The 21,310-nt window shown below is 41.4% G+C and overlaps 1 protein-coding gene across 1 annotated transcript in view; it reads left to right on the top strand.

Moving 5' to 3' along the window:
- Positions 1–21,310, top strand: part of LOC117504625 (zeta-sarcoglycan-like) — a 67,260-nt gene that overhangs the window by 25,889 nt on the left and 20,061 nt on the right. Inside the window, exons 4-6 of the mRNA XM_034164120.1 lie at positions 13,012–13,099; positions 17,716–17,838; positions 18,276–18,348. Coding sequence (XP_034020011.1) covers positions 13,012–13,099; positions 17,716–17,838; positions 18,276–18,348 — 284 coding nt within the window. The remainder of the gene's footprint in view (positions 1–13,011; positions 13,100–17,715; positions 17,839–18,275; positions 18,349–21,310) is intronic.

The raw sequence follows: 21,310 nt of genomic DNA, 5'->3' as shown, positions 1-21,310 counted from the left end.
CTCAGTAACACAACCGCAAACACCTCTGAAACATGCACAGTAGATACATTAAAAATATAATGCAATAATAAAATACCCTCAGCATAAAAATAGGAAACAATGTAACCTTTTGGCCTCTTAAAATAGGCCAAGGTTAGCTGTCATTGAACTTGTCTATGGTTCCCTATGAAGTTGATGAGTCTGGCAGTAATAGCAGTGGACTTATGCTGAGCACAGACAGACTGACGGATGGACGCAAAGCCTTCGCAGTACCCGATGGCCATATTGTAAAAGCACAGTAACAGGCTCCTTTCACTCTAAATATGCAACAACTCTATTTTAGTCACACAGATCATCAACAGTGTGAGTCAGTGTCAGTCTATTTCACAAGCATGGTGTTGATTGCAGCACGCCAACAGTCAAAAACATGGCGTTAATTTTAAAAATCTATTTCACTCTCTTTCACATCAAATACGAGGCACGTCTGTTGCTAATGGATGGCACATATGATATAAAATAATTTTTCTCATCACCGTGGCTGTTTTCTTCCTGCTCACAGAGACTGTACAGGTGCGTAGCCTGAGGGTGAAGAGATTGGAAGGACACCCTCTTAGAGCAAAGACCCACTTTTGAACACTTTTCACATATAATAAAACAACAACAAGCACTCAGAAATGTCCTCGTTTTACTGCTACAATGCTACAGCAAGTGGAATTGTTTAAAAAATAAAAGCATTAAGAAACAACTTGGACTAAAGGAGAGTTTTTTCCCCGTCTTTTTTCTTAATGCATGGCAGAACTGTTAAACTGTCACTTGGATCAACAGCATGTCTGTGAATGTAATATCTAGGAAAATTCAAGTACTGGGACTCTGTATCGGGAGGTACTTAATATGAAATGAGTGATTGGGAACAGGGTTTTAAAATCAATCTGATCGGGACATACCTCGTACTGGATTAGGTCTGGTTCTATATTCTTTGCATAACCAGCAAAATATTAGTCATTTGACAACATTTTGAACTTGCTCTGGTTTTGGGAGTATAAATTAAAATGCCATACCACCCGTTTGTGTCTGTTTCTGAGTTCCAGGTCAAAATGATGACATTGTAGTTCTATAGTTTGGCAGCTGAGCATACTTTATTATCTTTCACTTTCCACACCATGAAGAGTCAACAGTCTGCAGGTTGTCGTTCCAGCCCATTACCTCAGCAGGTATTTTCTCTGATGAGTATCACTTTGTGTTGAGTGGAGGAACTCATTAGTGAAGTCACCTGCCGAGGTGAAAGAGCTGGAGCAAAAAACAAAGTTGCAAAATGCTGGCTCTTCACTACACACATTTGCCCTTTCTTACTCCCCACACTTCCTGGTCGCTGTGCACTGTGCCGTGTGTGAATGGTTCGAATTGCATGTCTGATTTTGTAATGGCGTGTGCCTGGGAAGGTGAGACTTAAAGTCCAAAGCTGATTTAAAGCAAATAACCTTTTGTTGATAAATCAGAACTCCTTTTTTGCCTTCAGACAAGAAACTATTTCAAGTCACTCGATCGTTCTCTTCTACGGAATTTTATTTTTGTTACTTATGTTGGCTGTATTTTTTGGTGCAGTGTTCAGCAATACCTGTCCTAAGGCACTTCTCAAAGCTGACAGCGGATGGATGGATGGAATATTTTATTCTGTATCTTATCTGTGAGCCCTGGGGGCTTCCCCCATGTACGTCTGTCTATCAGCCCGCCAGCTGGTTCTGGTTGCACAGTGTGTTGGAGAGAGATCCACATAAAATATATACCATAATATTAAATTTGTCTAGCTCTTGAAATTTGATCAATTTTAAAGGGGTAATATTATTCACCTTTTCACTAAGCTGATTTATGTCGCCAGATGGCTTGAAAACTGTTATTATGCAGTGCATCTGGAAAGTATTCATAGCGCTGGACTTTTTCCACATTTTATGTTACAGCCTTATTCCAAAATGGATTAAATCTATTTTTCCCCTCAAAATTCTACACACAATACCACACAATGACAATGTGAAAAAAAACTTTTTTAATGACTTTTGCAAATTTATAAAAAATTCAGAAAAATCTAAGAAAAATCTAAAATCTAAGAAATCACATGTTCATAAGTATTCCCCACGCTGAACCTTTTCACATTTTATTGTTACAGCCTTATTCTTAAATGAATGAAATTAATTTTTTCCATCAGAATTCTACACACAATACCCCATAATGACAATGTGAAAAAGGTGGGTTTTTTTTTTAGATTTCTGCAAATTCATTTAAAAAAACTAACAAGAATTCGCAAGTGCATAAGTATTCACAGCCTTTGCCGTGAAGTTCAAAATTGAGCTCAGCTGCATCCTGTTTCCACTTATCATCCTTGAGATGTTTCTACAGCTTAATTGGAGTCCACCTGGGATAAATTCAGTTAATTGGACATGATTTGGAAAGACACACACCTGTCTACATATAAGGTCCCACAGTTGACAATGCATGTCAGAGCACAAACCAAGCATGAAGTCAAGCATGAGGAGAACCTTCCAGAAGGACAACCGTGTCTGCAGTAATCCACCAATTGGGCATGTATGGTAGAGTGGCCAGACAGAAGCCACTCCTGTGTGCATGTCGGAGCACAAACCAAGCATGAAGTCAAAGGAATTGTCTGTAGACCTCCGAGACAGGATTGTCTTGAATCACAAATCTGGGGAAGGGTACAGAAACATTTCTGCTGCTTTTAAGGTCCCAATGAGCACAGTGGCCTCCATCATCCATAAATAGAAGAAGTGCAGATCCACCAGGAATCTTCCGAGCGCTGGTCGCCCGTCAAAACAGAGCGATCGAGGGAGAAAGACCTTAGTCAGGGAGGTGACCAAGAACCCGATAGTCCCTCTCTGAGAGCTCCAGCATGAATGCAAAAAATTAGTTTATTCCATTTTGGAATAAAGCTGCATCATAGCAAAATGTGGAAAAAGTGAAGCACTGTGAATACTTTCCAGGTGCACTGTATATCTTGCACAATCAGCCTCTGAGAGCCACCTTGCACATACAGAGACCAAGTATCCAGCCAGCATCCTGCCAGGCTACATCAGAACCCCAGGGGGCTGATGTAGCCTGGGGCCTTATGTGGTTCTGAATTCATGGTGCTGGTAGTCCCTCAGGTGGCTAAAACTAAAGGGATAAGTTTGCACACCTCTTCTCTTCACGATGCTGTCCCGAAGGCACACTTGTCATGCCCCTATCTTGGAGGTGGGGACAACTTTGTGCAGCTCTTCTTTTACAGACCTTGTCTCTGAGGTAGCCAAAATTCAGTGAATGTCTTTTGATCTTGTCCCTTATGTGGCTGAAGGTCAGTCTGGCTCTTCTCTCCCTGATCCTATTCCTGAGTTGGAGGTGGAGATGGCATTGCACAGCTGTCTCTCAGTTCATATATGTCAGTCTGATCCTGTTCTTGAACCTGAGGTAGAAAAGAGTATGTGAGTCTGTTATCGTTCTGTTCCCATGAATGAGGTAGCGATGATGGTGCACACCTCGCCCGCCAGATGCCTGTCTCTCTGTCCATCTGCCAGTTTGTCCCTGAACCTTATTTTGAAGTGGTGAAAATCCCGCACACTTCCCATGATATAGTTCATGATCTTGTTGGCACATGAAGATTTGTGCACCTTGTGATGGCCCTATCATTAATCAATCAATCAATTTTATTTACATAGTGCCAAATCACAACAAACAGTTGCCCCAAGGCGCTTTATATTGTAAGGCAAGGCCATACAATAATTATGTAAAAACCCCAACGGTCAAAATAACCCCCTGTGAGCAAGCACTTGGCGACAGTGGGAAGGAAAAACTCCCTTTTAACAGGAAGAAACCTCCAGCAGAACCAGGCTCAGGGAGGGGCAGTCTTCTGCTGGGACTGGTTGGGGCTGAGGGAGAGAACCAGGAAAAAGACATGCTGTGGAGGGGAGCAGAGATCAATCACTAATGATTAAGTGCAGAGTGGTGCATACAGAGCAAAAAGAGAAAGAAACACTCAGTGCATTATGGGAACCCCCCAGCAGTCTAAGTCTATAGCAGCATAACTAAGGGATGGTTCAGGGTCACCTGATCCAGCCCTAACTATAAGCTTTAGCAAAAAGGAAAGTTTTAAGCCTAATCTTAAAAGTAGAGAGGGTGTCTGTCTCCCTGATCCGAATTGGGAGCTGGTTCCACAGGAGAGGAGCCTGAAAGCTGAAGGCTCTGCCTCCCATTCTACTCTTACAAACCCTAGGAACTACAAGTAAGCCTGCAGTCTGAGAGCGAAGCGCTCTATTGGGGTGATATGGTACTATGAGGTCCCTAAGATAAGAAGGGACCTGACTATTCAAAACCTTATAAGTAAGAAGAAGAATTTTAAATTCTATTCTAGAATTAACAGGAAGCCAATGAAGAGAGGCCAATATGGGTGAGATATGCTCTCTCCTTCTAGTCCCCGTCAGTACTCTATCTGCAGCATTTTGAATTAACTGAAGGCTTTTCAGGGAACTTGTAGGACAACCTGATAATAATGAATTACAATAGTCCAGCCTAGAGGAAATAAATGCATGAATTAGTTTTTCAGCATCACTCTGAGACAAGACCTTTCTAATTTTAGAGATATTGCGTAAATGCAAAAAAGCAGTCTTACATATTTGTTTAATATGCGCTTTGAATGACATATCCTGATCAAAAATGAAAAAAAACCACCGCAGCGCAGTGCCTTTAATACCTATGGCATGCTCTAATCTCTGTAATAAAATTTTATGGTCAACAGTATCAAAAGCAGCACTGAGGTCTAACAGAACAAGCACAGAGATGAGTCCACTGTCTAAGGCCATAAGAAGATCATGTGTAACCTTCACTAATGCTGTTTCTGTACTATGATGAATTCTAAAACCTGACTGAAACTCTTCAAATAGACCATTCCTCTGCAGATGATCAGTTAGCTGTTTAACAACTACCCTTTCAAGAATTTTTGAGAGAAAAGGAAGGTTGGAGATTGGCCTATAATTAGCTAAGATAGCTGGGTCAAGTGATGGCTTTTTAAGTAATGGCTAATTACTGCCACCTTAAAAGCCTGTGGTACATAGCCAACTAATAAAGATAGATTGATCATATTTAAGATCGAAGCATTAAATAATGGTAGGGCTTCCTTGAGCATGCTGGTAGGAATGGGGTCTAATAGACATGTTGATGGTTTGGATGAAGTAACTAATGAAAATAACTCAGACAGAACAATCTGAGAGAAAGAGTCTAACCAAATACCGGCATCACTGAAAGCAGCCAAAGATAACGATACGTCTTTGGGATGGTTATGAGTAATTTTTTCTCTAATAGTTAAAATTTTATTAGCAAAGAAAGTCATGAAGTCATTACTAGTTAAAGTTAAAGGAATACTCGGCTCAATAGAGCTCTGACTCTTTGTCAGCCTGGCTACAGTGCTGAAAAGAAACCAGGGGTTGTTCTTATTTTCTTCAATTAGTGATGAGTAGTAAGATGTCCTAGCTTTACGGAGGGCTTTTTTATAGAACAACAGACTCTTTTTCCAGGCTAAGTGAAGATCTTCTAAATTAGTGAGACGCCATTTCCTCTCCAACTTACGGGTTATCTGCTTTAAGCTGCGAGTTTGAGAGTTATACCACGGAGTCAGGCACTTCTGATTTAAAGCTCTCTTTTTCAGAGGAGCTACAGCATCCAAAGTTGTCTTCAATGAGGATGTAAAACTATTGACAAGATACTCTATCTCACTTACAGAGTTTAGGTAGCTACTCTGCACTGTGTTGGTATATGGCATTAGGGAACATAAAGAAGGAAACATATCCTTAAACCTAGTTACAGCGCTTTCTGAAAGACTTCTAGTGTAATGAAACTTATTCCCCACTGCTGGGTAGTCCATCAGAGTAAATGTAAATGTTATTAAGAAATGATCAGACAGAAGGGAGTTTTCAGGGAATACTGTTAAGTATTCAATTTCCATACCATAAGTCAGAACAAGATCTAAGATATGATTAAAGTGGTGGGTGGACTCATTTACATTTTGAGCAAAGCCAGTTGAGTCTAATAATAGATTAAATGCAGTGTTGAGGCCGTCATTCTCAGCATCTGTGTGGATGTTAAAATCGCCCACTATAATTATCTTATCTGAGCTAAGCACTAAGTCAGACAAAAGGTGTGAAAATTCACAGAGAAACTCACAGTAACGACCAGGAGGACGATAGATAACAACAAATAAAACTGTTTTTTGGGACTTCCAATTTGGATGGACAAGACTAAGAGTCAAGCTTTCAAATGAATTAAAGCTCTGTCTGGGTTTTTGATTAATTAATAAGCTGGAATGGAAGATTGCTGCTAATCCTCCGCCTTGGCCCATGCTACGAGCGTTCTGGCAGTTAGTGTGACTCCGGGGTGTTGACTCATTTAAACTAACATATTCATCCTGCTGTAACCAGGTTTCTGTAAGGCAGAATAAATCAATATGTTGATCAATTATTATATCATTTACTAACAGGGACTTAGAAGAGAGAGACCTAATGTTTAATAGACCACATTTAACTGTTTTAGTCTGTGGTGCAGTTGAAGGTGCTATATTATTTTTTCTTTTTGAATTTTTATGCTTAAATAGATTTTTGCTGGTTATTGGTAGTCTGGGAGCAGGCACCGTCTCTACGGGGATGGGGTAATGAGGGGATGGCAGGGGGAGAGAAGCTGCAGAGAGGTGTGTAAGACTACAACTCTGCTTCCTGGTCCCAACACTGGATAGTCACGGTTTGGAGGATTTAAGAAAATTGGCCAGATTTCTAGAAATGAGAGCTGCTCCATCCAAAGTGGGATGGATGCCGTCTCTCCTAACAAGACCAGGTTTTCCCCAGAAGCTTTGCCAATTATCTATGATTACATTACATCTATCATTACACAATGATGAAGTAACCTGGCCCTGCCTTTCAAGGCATCAGATAACTGATTTAATATCACAGAGTGGTTGCCTTATTCTGTCACAATGATGTCCTGCAGGCGACCATCATCTACCACTGACTCGACGGTATCCTCCATAGAGTAATCAATCACTTGTCACGACAGTGTCTACCTGACAGCTCAACAGCCTCTGGATAGCCACCTGAACTATCCTGATCCAGTCTCCGGACCAGCCTCCTGAACTGTCTGTCATGATCTCACTGCTATCTCCCAGCTCCATCCTGAACAGTTTGCCTTGATCCCGCCGATCGGCATAATTTTTTTTTTTTTGTACGGAATCATCTTTTGGCCCATTTAAATAAAATTCAATTTTCTTTGTTTTATATCATTGTAAACACTTATGGTTTCATTTTTTTTTTTTTTTTAATGAATTGCTCAGACATGGCAGGCCCAAACGTATCGTGAGGGTCTGCTGGGAACAACTGGCGGAACCCTCTGTCAGCGAGGTCTTCAACTCCCACCTCCGGGAGAGCTTCTCCCAGATCCCTGGAGAGGATGGAGACATGGAGTCCGAGTGGACCATGTTCTCCACCTCCATTGTCGATGCGGCCGCTCATAGCTGTGGTCGCAAGGTCTGTGGTGCCTGTCGCGGCGGCAATCCCCGAACCCGGTGGTGGACACCGGAAGTAAGGGATGCCGTCAAGCTGAAGAAGGAGTCCTACTTATCTTTGTTGGTAGGTGGGACCCCAGAGGCAGCTGATAGGTACCGGCAGGCCAAGCGTGCCGCAGCCCGTGCGGTCGCAGAGGCAAAAACTCGGGTCTGGGAGGAGTTTGGGGAGGCTATGGAGGAGGACTATTGGTCGGCCTCAAAGAGATTCTGGTAAACCATCCAACGCCTCAGGAGGCGGAAGCAGCTCTCCACCAGCACTGTTTACGGTGCGGGTGGGGAGCTGTTGACCCTGACTGGGGATGTTGTTGGGCGGTGGAAGGAGTACTTTGAGGATCTCCTCAGTCCCATTGTCACGTCTTCTGAAGAGGAAGCAGAGACTGGGGACTCAGAGGCGGCCTCATCCATTACCCAGGCCGAAGTCACCAAGGTGGTTAGAAAGCTCCTCGGTGGCAAGGCTCCTGGGGTGGATGAAATCCGTCCTGAGTACCTTAAGTCTCTGGATGTTGTGGGACTGTCTTGGCTGACACGCCTCTGCAACATCGCGTCGCGATCGGGGACAGTGCCTCTGGATTGGCAGACCGGGGTGGTGGTCCCTCTGTTTAAGAAGGGGGACCGGAAGGTGTGTTCCAACTATAGGGGGATCACACTCCTCAGCCTCCCCGGTAAGGTCTATTCCAGAGTACCGGAGAGGAGAATTCGACCGATGGTCGAACCTCGGATTCAGGAGGAGCAGTGTGGTTTTTTCGTCCTGGCTGCGGCACACTGGACCAGCTCTACACGCTCCATCGGGTGCTTGAGGGCTCATGGGAGTTCGCCCAACCAGTCCACATGTGTTTTGTGGATCTGGAGAAGGCGTTCGACCGTGTCCCTCGGGGCACCCTGTGGGGAGTGCTCCGGGAGTACGGGGTCCAGGGTCCTTTGCTAAGGGCTAGCCGGTCCCTGTACGACCGCAGCAGGAGCTTGGTTCGCATTTCCGGTAGTAAGTCAAACCTGTTTCCTGTGCACGTTGGCCTCCGCCAGGGCTGCCCTTTGTCACCGGTTCTGTTCATTATTTATATGGACAGAATTTCTAGGCGCAGCCAGGGTGTAGAGGGGGTCTGGTTTGGGAACCACAGAATCCCATCTCTGCTGTTTGCGGACGATGTGGTTCTGTTGGCTTCATCAAATCAGGACCTTCAGCGTGCACTGGGGCGGTTTGCAGCTGAGTGTGAAGCGTCTGGGATGAAAATCAGCACCTCCAAATCCGAGGCTATGGTTCTCGACGGGAAAAAGGTGCTTTGCCCTCTTCAGGTCGGTGGAGTGTCCTTGCCTCAAGTGGAGGAGTTTAAGTATCTCGGGGTCTTGTTCATGAGTGAGGGACAGATGGAGCGTGAGATCGATAGACGGATCGGTGCAGCATCTGCAGTGATGCGGGCGCTGTATCGGACCGTCGTGGTGAAGAGAGAGCTGAGTAGGGGGGCAAAGCTCTCGATTTACCGATCGATCTGCGTTCCGATCCTCACCTATGGTCATGAGATTTGGCTCATGACCGAAAGAATGAGATCGCGAGTACAAGCGGCCGAGATGAGTTTCCTCCGCAGGGTGGCTGGGCGCTCCCTTAGAGATAGGGTGAGGAGCTCGGTCACTCGGGAGGAGCTCGGAGTCGAGCCGCTGCTCCTCCACGTTGAAAGGAGTCAGTTGAGGTGGCTCGGTCATCTTTTCCGGATGCCCCCTGGACGCCTCGCTGGAGAGGTGTTCCGGGCACGTCCCATTGGGAGGAGGCCCCGGGGAAGACCCAGGACACGCTGGAGGGACTACATCTCTCGGCTGGCTTGGGAACGCCTTGGGGTTCCCCTGGAGGAGCTGGGGGGGGTGTGTGTGGATCGGGAGGTCTGGGCGGCTTTGCTTGAGCTGCTGCCCCCACGACCCGACTCCGGATAAAGCGGAAGAAAATGGATGGATGGAATTGCTTTCTTCAGATTGACAACACCCCCCCCCCCCCCTTTGTTGACAGCACTGTATCAGGAATAAATCTCACCGAATTGTTTCACATTTTCTTGTTTATGACTTTGTATTTGCAGTACACAATTTGAAAAAGAAAAAAAAAACAAACCTCTGCAAGTGCAGCTTTACTTTGATTTTAATTGCATGCACATTTGTGCTGTTCACAGTGTTGGCACACTTGTTATTGTCTAAGGATGCTGTCTAATCTATAAATAGCACGGGATGCAGGTGTGTCGTACCGGAGTAAAAAGTGTCACCATGTTTTGGATAAACAGGACAAAGATTATGGTCACTGCTGAATCTGAATTAAGGTCTGCATATGCGAGATAAACATGTCCGCCATCAAATTTGTTTGGTGGGGTGAAACTTCAGTAGGACCTCAGAGATCTAATCGTCCTTAGAAAACAGAAAGTGAAACAAATTTATTGCGGCTAATGGACAGAATGGGATACTTAATTATCAGCCACAGTAAAGCTCCAGTGTGGAGAATAGAGGGGTTTCTTTTGTTTGTGTTTTGCAAAAATAGAATCTAGCATTCCTAAACATATGTTTATTAGTGTATAAATTACCTGCAACAACAAATTGATGTATTTTTATAAGCTTAGCACTGTATAATCTACACAGGAGTGCGCCCCCTGATGGAGGGCCCCTATGTTGCAGCCCCATATTGATACAGTGGGCCAAAAGAGACACGGACTTCATTTTGTTTTTCTTTTTTGCATTTTGCAGAGCAGCTGGAACACTGACAAAACGTATGACAGCATAATGCAATCTGCAACCTCACCACAAGATGACACTCAATCCAACACACTGTCGCTTTACCTTCCTTTTATTGTGTGGTAATTTTTCAGTCCACTGCACAACAACAACAGCCTCCATTTATGTGCATTCGCTCTGATCGGTGCTTGACCTTCCTCAACAGTTACAGTGACAAGCAGCTCTTTTATGTGATCCCAAAGAAGTACAGTGTCTCAGCCATGGTCCCTCTGCGACTGTTTAAGACCGATAGCATCTTTAAAGCGATACTTCAAATCAAGAACTCGAATTTCTGCATGCGCCTGGGCTTCCTGGAAGAACATCTCTTCATGATGTGCATTTATATTTGGGGGTGTAGCAGGGAGGGAATGAAAATGAACTGTACGACCTCTGCAAAGTTACACACGGCACAAACTTTGTAGATAATCTAGTTCGATGTGTCTTCTGTGAAAGCAGGCACTTGCTGTGTGGCATAATTATTAGCTGCAAAAATGTTAATATCAATTATACTTGTTTTACAAATACACTGACCAAAACTTTAACACAACAGTGAAACATTGCACCAAGGCATACAATCCTCACCCAACTTCCCCTAAAGTATCAATGTGACACATATATGCCCCTCTCCAATGTATACACTATACATTATGTGCTGGCATGAAAACAGCAGACAGACACTTGGTGCAGATTTCATCTTTTGTCAAAGCTGTGCAGAACATCCAGATGTACAGCTGCATGCACATCTGGATGAAGGCATACAGTTTTTACATGGTGCAATAGGCTGCTTTACTGTTGTATTATGTGTATTTTTTTAAACTAGTTTGACAGGTCCTGCAATTTGCATATATATATTACATATTCAGGAATAAAAATAATAACCATTTATATTGGGCTTTCCCAAGAGTCCCAAAATAAATTCCAATCATAAAAGAATAAACAATTAATAAAAGTATACTATAAACATGCACAAAAATTCCAAATTAAGAGCTCATTGATTAAAAAAATGGAGGTGTTTTATTTGTAGTTTTCTAAGCCAGCAATCAATCCATTTGATAATTGATGCAGTTTGGAGAAAAAACAAAAACAAAAAAACAAATCAAGATCCAATATGTTGTCCAATGCATGTTCCTTTGGAATTTAAAAGTCCTTATGTTACACACCACAGGCTGTGGTGTGTAATGTGCTACAGTGAATTCCTGTCCGTCGTTAGACTCGCCCCCAGGGAATGTTGTTACAAAGTGATTTCCACATATTGAAAAAGATATGACATATGTTTTCTTTTTCTCTTCACAGTTTATTTATTTTTTTATTGTTTGTTTTTTGAAAGAACCGACTTATCCTCCAGAGCCACTTCTACTCTGAAAAAAGTGCTCTATTTTAACAAGAAAAAGCTGGTAAAAAATGTTGGGCCTAGTGTTTAACATGCTCTGACATTTTTAAATGCCACTAAACAGAAAGAGGCAGAGACTCGAAGATTGAAAATACTTTCCTAAATAGATAGTAGAGAAGCTTGAATCTTCGACTGGACTGGGTTGCTTGACGCGAGGGCGTTTTACTTCAAATAGCAGAAGCTTCCTCAGCTAAAATGCTTGCTCTGGTGGTCTGACTTCTGTCTTGACTCTTGTCGCGAAGAATGATCCCAAGTCACAAAAGCTGGAGTTTTAAACCTAACCAGACCCCTCCTACCGAGAGACAGACTGCTTAAGTTAAGGCTAGTGACTAAACAATAGCTCTTATTAGAACCTATTGTGCTCTAGTTAGCACCCTCCTAATGACAGGGCAGCTGTGGCTCCCTTGACAACTCTGCTGATGACATGAATGACTCATTACCATGAACAAAAGACTGAAACTGCTTTGACCTGAGTACCCCATTGTAAACAGGGGATAAAGCGTGTCTCAGACCCCCTCCCCAGTTAAGGCTGGGTTTCAAACGTTTCACAAAGAATGCCTCCTTGACCCCTCTCTCAAACCATTTCTTCTCTCTGGCTAATATTTTAACTTCCTTGTCCTCAAATGTGTGGTTAGTGTCTTTAAGGTGGAGATGAACTGCAGAAAACATTCCTAAATAGATCAAACAAATCATTTTTAGCCAGATCCATAAAAACAAGGCAGACAGAGGGGGAATCCATGGATACCAAAGGAATCCATGGATACCAAAGGCAATGACTAAATGTTTTTGGAATAAGAACTGTTTGGAAGATCCTTGTGTACCGCTGGAATGACTGTGTCCAGCAAGTGGTTACTTAGGTAGACTCAAATGAGAAGTATAACTTGCATCGTTAAAGAATGTCAGCTATTACATTCTGGCCTTGTGGTCCAGCACTTAGGTGCCTCAGTTCAAGAAGTGGAAATGGACCAGCCATCTGGATGGTTGCCATCCAGGACCCAAGGCAGTTCCATCATACGGCGGATGCGGCAATACCAGTACATACTCCCAGACCTAAACGAAGAACATGGTTGCTGGTTAAAACTAATCAATTAATAGGTGTTTGAATTGATAAATGCCTCCCCTGAATTCAAAATGATGCTCATTTTTACAATCTTCCACTTTCTTGGCATCTCAGAGCAAATTCTTAATTAGACCTATACAAGCATGAGAAAAATAAAAACAATTAAACAAAATGTTTTTGTGAGTGTGACAGAAGGCATGCCCTATAGTTTCAACTAATGACATTTTTACTTTGTCTTCCACCTCTTTCTTCTACCAGGACAGCTTAATGGTCTTGCGTTCAGGAAAGAACGTCACGCTGAATGCTCGAAATGACCTTGGCCAACTCACTGGTCAACTCACAGTTGGTGAGTTTACATTAACCCTTGTTATATGCTCGAACGTTGGAAGCAATTAAACATTACAAGGTAAACTACCACTCAATCTTGATAACTGATGGAGAAAGGCTGGCATGGTGTTACCAGTTGCCAGGAACTTACGGCGACTACTATTTATCCTCAGTCATGTTTCTATGATCGCTTTTTTTATTTTCATAATTATTATCTACATATTACAGATGCCACCTGGCCTCTGTATGCGTGCATCTGTATGGCTTCAATCACGGAGAAACCATGGAGAGTTGACATTTGCTGTTTGGTATGCTTATGTATTTTGGGTCAAGGATAAATGCTGCAAAAACAGAAAGTTGATGGGACAAATATTTTTTTTGATAAATTAGCAATCTTAGCTCACCATTAAACAATGGATGCTGTGCTGCAATGCACCATGGGAGTTCAGGGTTTTGGGGTTTAAAATGTTATTGTTTCATGTTAGTTTAACAGTGTTGTTAGTGTTATTGATTAGTGTTTTTTTTTTTAGTTCAATTGGTTTATTCAGTCTAGGAAAGGGGAATTTCCCCACAAACCAAGCTAGTATTTTCAACCTGGACTTCACCTTGTTACCGAGCCCATCAAATACGTATGCCCATCGGGTATTGTGAAGGTGTTGCGTCCATCCTGCCATCTTTGCTCAGCATAAGTCCAGTTCTATTACTGCCACAGTCTTCAAATTCACAGGGAACATTCTTGGGACACAGACCTTCAACAAGTTCAAAGATGGCTAACCTTGACCTATTAAGAGGTTAAAAAGTCACATTTTGTTTCAGTCTATTCTTTTTTGTTTTTTGAGTGGCAGCCAGTCAGAGTAGAGCTGCACCGTGACGTCAGTGGCTGGTCTCGTCAAAATTGCTTTGTTTTATGTGTTTATATCTATGTCTCCCATATATTATGTAAAAGCTGGTGATAAATAAAACACTCCTAAAACTGAAAATGCCATTTTTGGAACCTAATAACACCTCTGAACTTACAAGACATTTCGCAGACATTCGCATGGTGATGTCACAGGCTGGTTGCTAGCTGCAAAATTGTTTCATTTGTGCGTAAATATGTTCCCTTTCTCATATATTATGTAAAAGCTAGCAAGAAATAAACACTTCTAAAACTTAAAACGCTGTTTTTGTAGCCTGATAACACCTCTGGAGTCATTTACAATACATTTTCCTGCATTAGCGTGCACGCTAACGTTTGCTAACTCAAAGTTAACTTCCTATGGCGTTAAATTTGTCCCATTAATACCAGCAAAAGCACAGAGGGTGATATACAAATATTTCTTCATTTGCACAACTTCTGCTCGTCAAAAGCTCGTGTGTGTGTGTATACACACACACGGCCTCCTGCAGATGCTGTTGAAATATAATTCTAATGCAATTAAATTTTTTCCACAAATCTGTTAATCGTGTGAGATTTCAGACGATAAAATATCCCGTGGACGGTGGCAAAATATTAAAACCGTTTCACATTTGATGTGTTACTTTGCCCCATAACCACGTTGCTGTGCAGGTGTCACAAATGGCGCTGTCAGCTGAGAGCGACAGAAACTAGTGCAGCAACAATGATGCTGAAATGCGTGGATTTAAAGGATTTAACTGGATTGATTAATGGATTTACTGTGGATTTAACTCAATGCATCTAACGAGATGGAGAAATCTGTGGGTCTGCTCACAGAATTTCCAGTTTGGCATGAACACGTTGCTACGGTAAGCTTTGACAAGCTAACCACACCCTTTCACAACGATTCGCCGACCGAATTACTTACAGAAAAATAAACCGTGCAAACGATGGAATTGGATTAGAATGGGAATAACCCTATTGTGTCTGATGATTTGTGGGTGTTCATGCTGGATTTTACGGTGGCAAATTCAGTTTTACCGGCAAGCATTAAATAAATACAAAATAAAACCCTAAAGACTGTCATCATCTTTGTCAAAAGCAGTAAATCACAGTATTAGAAATCTTAGTTTATCTCTGTTATATATGTACGAGGGTAGGCTGAAAAGTTCTAAGGCTCCCCATGAAGGAGTAATGCATTAACTGCATTATAGTGAGCCTTAGAACTTTTCAGCCTACCCTCGTATAAACCATTAACAGAGCTGCGTTCACAAACACAAAACAAATGCAAAAAAATAAAAAAAATAAAAACTAAAATCCCAAACACGGTCATCGCCTTTCTAAAAAGCAGTAAATTGCAATATTAATAGTCACAGTTTATCTCTGTTTACCAGCGTTCAACTAAATTGGTAAAATCTTCACCTCATCCGTTGCGTTGAGCTTCTCCACCAAAGAAAACCCACGTAAGTTTTGTCTTTACATAAAAATACAGAAATAAGTGTCTTTTCACTTTAAAAAAGTAAAGATTTCCAGGTATTCACTGTCTTTAAAGCAGACACGCTAACTGTTGATTTACCCTACAGGCGCTTATCTTGACAGAACACCAGCCTGACTGTTGCAGACACACAACAGACAGGAACTAACATGTATGATGTTACGGTTTACAAACATTTTTACCATTAAACTTTACTCACTTTACCAGCAAAAAAAAAAAAGTTAGCAGACTGAAAGTTAGCGGAACTAAATTTAGCGGACGCCAATTGGTCTGCTGATGGTTTTCAAAGTTAGCTGAAAAGCTAATCCACTAACAAAAAAGGTAGCTTCGCTAATTAGCGGAACTGTGCCCACCTCTGCTACCAGGACAACTACCACATCCTGCCAGCAACGCCAGTTTGTGACCGGATGACATACCTTTGTGGCCTCAGCAGGGTTCGAACACCAGATTGCTCGTACTTGAGACAAAGGCTCTACCTTCAGCCAAAGGGGAATTCCTCACGAGCCAAGCTAGTTGGAACATCTTTTCAAACTGGACTTCACCTTGTTCCATTTGGAAAGATGTCCCCACCTCACCCCCCTTTTCTCTTGAAATCACCAATTTTGGTGATGCTTCACTCTGACTGTCAAGTTCACGGACCCCATTTGCTTGGATATATACCAGAAACAACACAGATGCCTTCCAGAGTCTCGCTAACAAGCGTAGGTCAAGGATTAATTAAAATAAAGTGTGCCTAAAGATTCTCCAGTAAGTGCATAAAAACAGATGAGATCTAAAATCAGCATCATTAATGGTTCCACCATTGAAGTCCAGACTTTGCACCCAGAATCATGAACGATGGTTCGGCAGGTTCATGGAAGGTCCATAATATAGCAGTAAAACCTACTTTGGTCTGAAAAACTCTCCTTTAGTTTGTGATTCTCACATTCACACTCATTAATGGACCAATGGATTATTTTTTATCATTAAGTTGAACATCAGTCAGTCCAAATTACTTAAGTAATTTACTTGATTAACAACCACTGGAAAGCAAACGACCTGCTTATTAACGTGAACAGATATTGATTTTTGCCACCATAAGTTGAGCGTTGATGCTGATTTGACAAGACTGGTGATATGACACTTTTTGGTCACAGCTGACCTCCCTGTGATAATTAATGCCTTGCTTTTGGAAGAAAGTGCTTTTTTCCTGAAATGAGCTGAAACTTGGTGAGAATAATTAAATTCTGTACTCACCGCAGATTAATGGGAGAGGGAGAAAAGAATGAGGCGGGGTTAAACTTTCTTTATGTACATCCAGAAAAGCCCCAAAGTCTCACAAATGCGAATAAATATTCCTTCTCAGTGATACCACTTACTGATTTATCGTAATCTCTCAAAAATCTACGGTTGCTCGAGCTTTGAGAAAAAGTTGTCCAGCTTTCTTATGCCTGAACATATTTTTCCAAATCTTATGCTCACCACCAGCAGTGCCAAAGTTGTCATTATTTTGCGGACAGTATATTTCATTTTAATCCATTTATGATTTTTACCATTGGGTATCGCGAAAGCTTTGCATCTGTCCATCTGTCTGTGCTCAGTACAAGCCCAGTCCTATTACTGCCAGAGTTTTAAATTCACAGGGAACATTCTTGGGACACAGACCTTGGACAAGTTAAAAGATAGCTAACCTTGACCTATTTTAAGAGAGATTTTAAGAGGTTAAAAAGTCACATTCTGTTTCAATCTGTTCAGTTTTGTTTTTGAGTGGCGGGGGTGACAGCCAGTCAGAGTAGAGCTGCACCGTGATGTCAGCGGCCGGAGCATATGCATGTTTTTCATATATTATGTAACAGCTAGCAAGAAATAAACACTTCTAAAACTGAAAACGCTGTTTTTGGAAACTAATGACACCTCTGGAGTCATTTCCAAGACATTTTGTGGACATTAGCGTAGCGTGCATGCTAATTTCCGCTAACTCAAAGCTAACTTCCTAAGGAGTTAAATTTGTCTCAATACCAGCGAATGCGCAGAGGGTGATCAACAAATATTCATTGATTTGCACAACATGAACAAATGATGATTTAATTTAAACATGTACAAATTCTTCGTAAGACAACTGGATCCTAGTAATTAATTAAACAACCGCAAATTATAAAAAAAGAACACAATGCTCATATGGCCGAGGGTATTTTAGTGCTGTGTTATATTTAAATGTTTTTTTTTCTTGTGGTAGTCATGCTTTAGTTGCTGCTACAAATAAACTGGACTGTTCTCCGGACAGGTTCTGATGCGGTGAAGGTCCAGTGTCAGAGGCTGAAGGTGCTCAGTGCAGACGGAGGCAGATTGATGTTCACCGCAAACGAAGATGAGATCGTCATGACAACAGAAAAACTCAGAGTCACAGGTGAAACCTGCGTTTTTCAAGATGATTATGAACTTTGAGAAGAATAAATGAGTGCCGGATAAAAGTTTAGAGGCGTGTGGACGGGGGGTGCGTTTCAGAGCTGTCTGTTCGGCTACAGCTGTGGCGTAGTACAAACTGCATGTGCCACCACAAGCAAATAATCAGTTAAATAGGTTTTATTTCGTGGGAGTTTTGCAATGAAAGTCAGCCTGAAGCAGATTCACCCAAAAAAAGAAGATTGTATGTGCAACCAATAGGAGAGAGAGAGAGAGAGAGAGAGAGAGAGAGAGAGCACGCGCAGGAGCTCCACAGAGACATTTAGATTTATTTTTCTGTTAATAAACAGCATTACGCCTCAATTGACCTTTTTGTTCTTGTCCGTCTGTAAGTGACTCGTGACCAACTCGCCAATTTTTTAAAGCCTACTTCCTTTCTAGGCTCGGATGGCACCATTTTTGGCCATTCTGTAGAAACTCCGCTGATCCAGGCGCAGGCATCTGAAGACCTGAAGTAAGTTTATGTTCACCGACTTCACAAAGTTAATGTCACACACTTGTATCCTGTTCAGCTAATTAGAGATCTTTAAATTATGGTGATAAATGTCCAATGACAGTTTCAAGCTGATGTCTGCCACCCTCCACACACACACACACACACACACACACACACACACACACACACACACACACACACACACACACACACACACACACACACACACAAACCATTATTCACCAGTTTTATGGCCATGAAGCAACTTCTTGCTTCCTTATTAGTTAAATTTAAACCCTCTGAAGCCAGATTTAACCATTTTGTTAATTTAACAGCTTTGGGCTAAGTAATTTCTTTTCTACGGCAGTGGGAGAGAATTAATTAGGGAAGAACACAGACCACATAACACAACTGAGACGCATCTAAATGTTACGCTGCACCGTGCATGGCTTCAACATCGCTCATCGCGGTTTGTTGCCCACCTTACTGGTGCTGAAGAGAGGCCTGGGATCAAAAGTTGGCAGAAAAGCAGTGTTCTGGCAGCTAATTCCTCCAGAGTGAGTGGAATAGTGATGAGGTTCACTTTAAAGCGAGCTCATACGCACACAGGCTCATCTCACGGGTGACGATGCGCGATGTGTTCAAAATGTTAAGGAGAAGCTTTTGAGCAGCGCACACACACACGCAAAACTGCAGAAACTGGAGGCTTTCCTCATCTTAAATGCATATTTGGATAAACAACTCAGTCTCACTGGTGTTTTTTGTGATACCGTCACAGAAGGTATTAGATTTTCTTGACGCAGACACCCTTCGCTCACTAATTTTAAACCAAATTATAACCCCCCCCCCCCCCCCCATGTCCCCAACTCTATAAATGTGATATCATTAGAAAGCTTAGAATGTCTCGATTACAAAAATAACTGGTAACAGTAAAAGTACTTAGCCTTACTATTAAATATGAACACTTATTGAACTACCTGAGTCAAATGAGCATGATGGGTTTTTTTTCCGCACAACATAGAGTTACCAAATATAATCTTTTAAGCAAATGGGACATATAAGACAAAAAATGAAAGCTGTCTTTATATAGATTCGATTACATTTTGAATTATGTGCACAGCTTTCTTGTTCAGATTAGAGGGTATGACTTTACACAAACCCCCATGTCGAAGGTTGTAATGACATATTATGTCATATGTCATAGTGAGGCCCAGTATTTTTACTGTTACCAGTTATTTTTGTAATTTAGACACCCTAAGCTTTCTAATGATACCAAATTTATGGGGGGGGAGTACGTGGGACTATGCTAGCCCATGGCCTATCTACCTTCATTTGGTGATGGTATCGTAGCCTAATAGATTAAAATGACTTTTCGTGACACTATCATGAACTTGGAGCGACATCGGTTTGGAATAAAATATATTTTAATTCCATTTTGTTAAAATTTTCATCGCTAAATTCTAAAGAACTTCCATGTGCACGCGGCCATTCGCTTTAATTACAGCGTGACTCATTTGTGGACATAATTTATCATTTTATGTGTAGATTTAAAGCCACAGTGTGCAAGATTTGGTGTCAACTCGTGCTGAGGTTGCAGATTGCACTATGCCGTCTGCGGTCATGATTTTGTTTTCCTTGATATTTTCACTTCTTTGGCGATACGGATTCATGCTTACTTACCTTTTCATGTGATCAAAAATTCTTGAATTTCAAAATTTAAATATTTTCCAAAATAAGTGTTCAATCAAACCTTTTGGTGGTTTGCACATTTTGTCTCTTAATGGTCATTTTTGGATTGGATGTGGTGTGCGCATGCTTTTGTGCATTCTTTATGCAAACTTATCTTATGATCTACACTCATTTGTCTCTTCACTTACTTGAAAGCGATGAGTTGCATCCCGCTTACAAAACAGCTGCTTCCTGTCAGCACACCTCTGTGGATGGGCGAGTTTTAGTTTGGCCTCTGTCCATGTCGCCTTTCTATGTGACACCTTTTATTTTCTTTCCAAACCAACAGTTCTCTGGGAACAGAACACAGGAAGGAAAAAGTAACCCACCTGGGATCTTCTTTTACTTTGAACATTCTGTTTTTCAAGTGTAATTTATTTCAGCGCTGCAGCACTAAAATTTAATTTGTCTTAAAAACGCTGCTCCTGGGTATGCCGAGTATATTATCTACACACATTTTACTTACACATTCATTCATAACGACTGTATTTGTCGTAGCAACAGCAAATTAAGTACAACTGTCATAACATGCAATTCCTCAGGCCAGATGGAATATACACACCACTGTGCAACAGTTTTCAGCACATTATATATCTAAAGCCTAATAAAACAAAATAAGTGTGGATGTAATATTACATACTTCATTTTCAGCAGTCTCCTGCAATTTTTTTTACAAAATCAGGTTATATTTAGACAATTTCTTTTAATAATCTCTTTATTAAGTGTTCATTAAATTAAATTAAATTAAGTGTTCATTGGTAAGTGTCTTTATGTTGTCATGTACCAGGCAGTACATCTGCAAAAACATGTCAAAAAAAGTCAGCTGAAACTTTTAAAAAACACTTCAAGACTTGCCTGTTGTTAAAAGTTTTTCTTAACTGTTTTTCCCCTTTCTACTGTGTTTTATTTTTTGTTTTTTATGGTAGCGCCATGAGATTTGATTGTCAAATGTAAGGCACTTTAAAAATAAAATCTATTATTATTATTATTAATACATAAGAAAGTGTTTGAAATTCGGTTATTTCATGAAACAGAATGGGAATTTCACATTTGAATTATTTATGTATTTTGAATACTTGGCCCCGGATTTCCTGTTAACCCACTTGGGGAGATGAATAATCAACTCCAACGTTACATTATTATAATAAAATTCTAAGATACTTAAAACTTTTGCACAGTGCTGTATGATCCTTTTTTGAGATTTTTAGTGACACAGAAACAGTAACTGCATATGTAACTGTATATGTATATT

The sequence above is a fragment of the Thalassophryne amazonica genome, chromosome 23, assembly GCF_902500255.1.
Source record: "Thalassophryne amazonica chromosome 23, fThaAma1.1, whole genome shotgun sequence".
In the NCBI taxonomy this organism is placed as follows: Eukaryota; Metazoa; Chordata; class Actinopteri; order Batrachoidiformes; family Batrachoididae; genus Thalassophryne; species Thalassophryne amazonica.
This window is presented reverse-complemented; position numbering and strand designations above follow the sequence as displayed.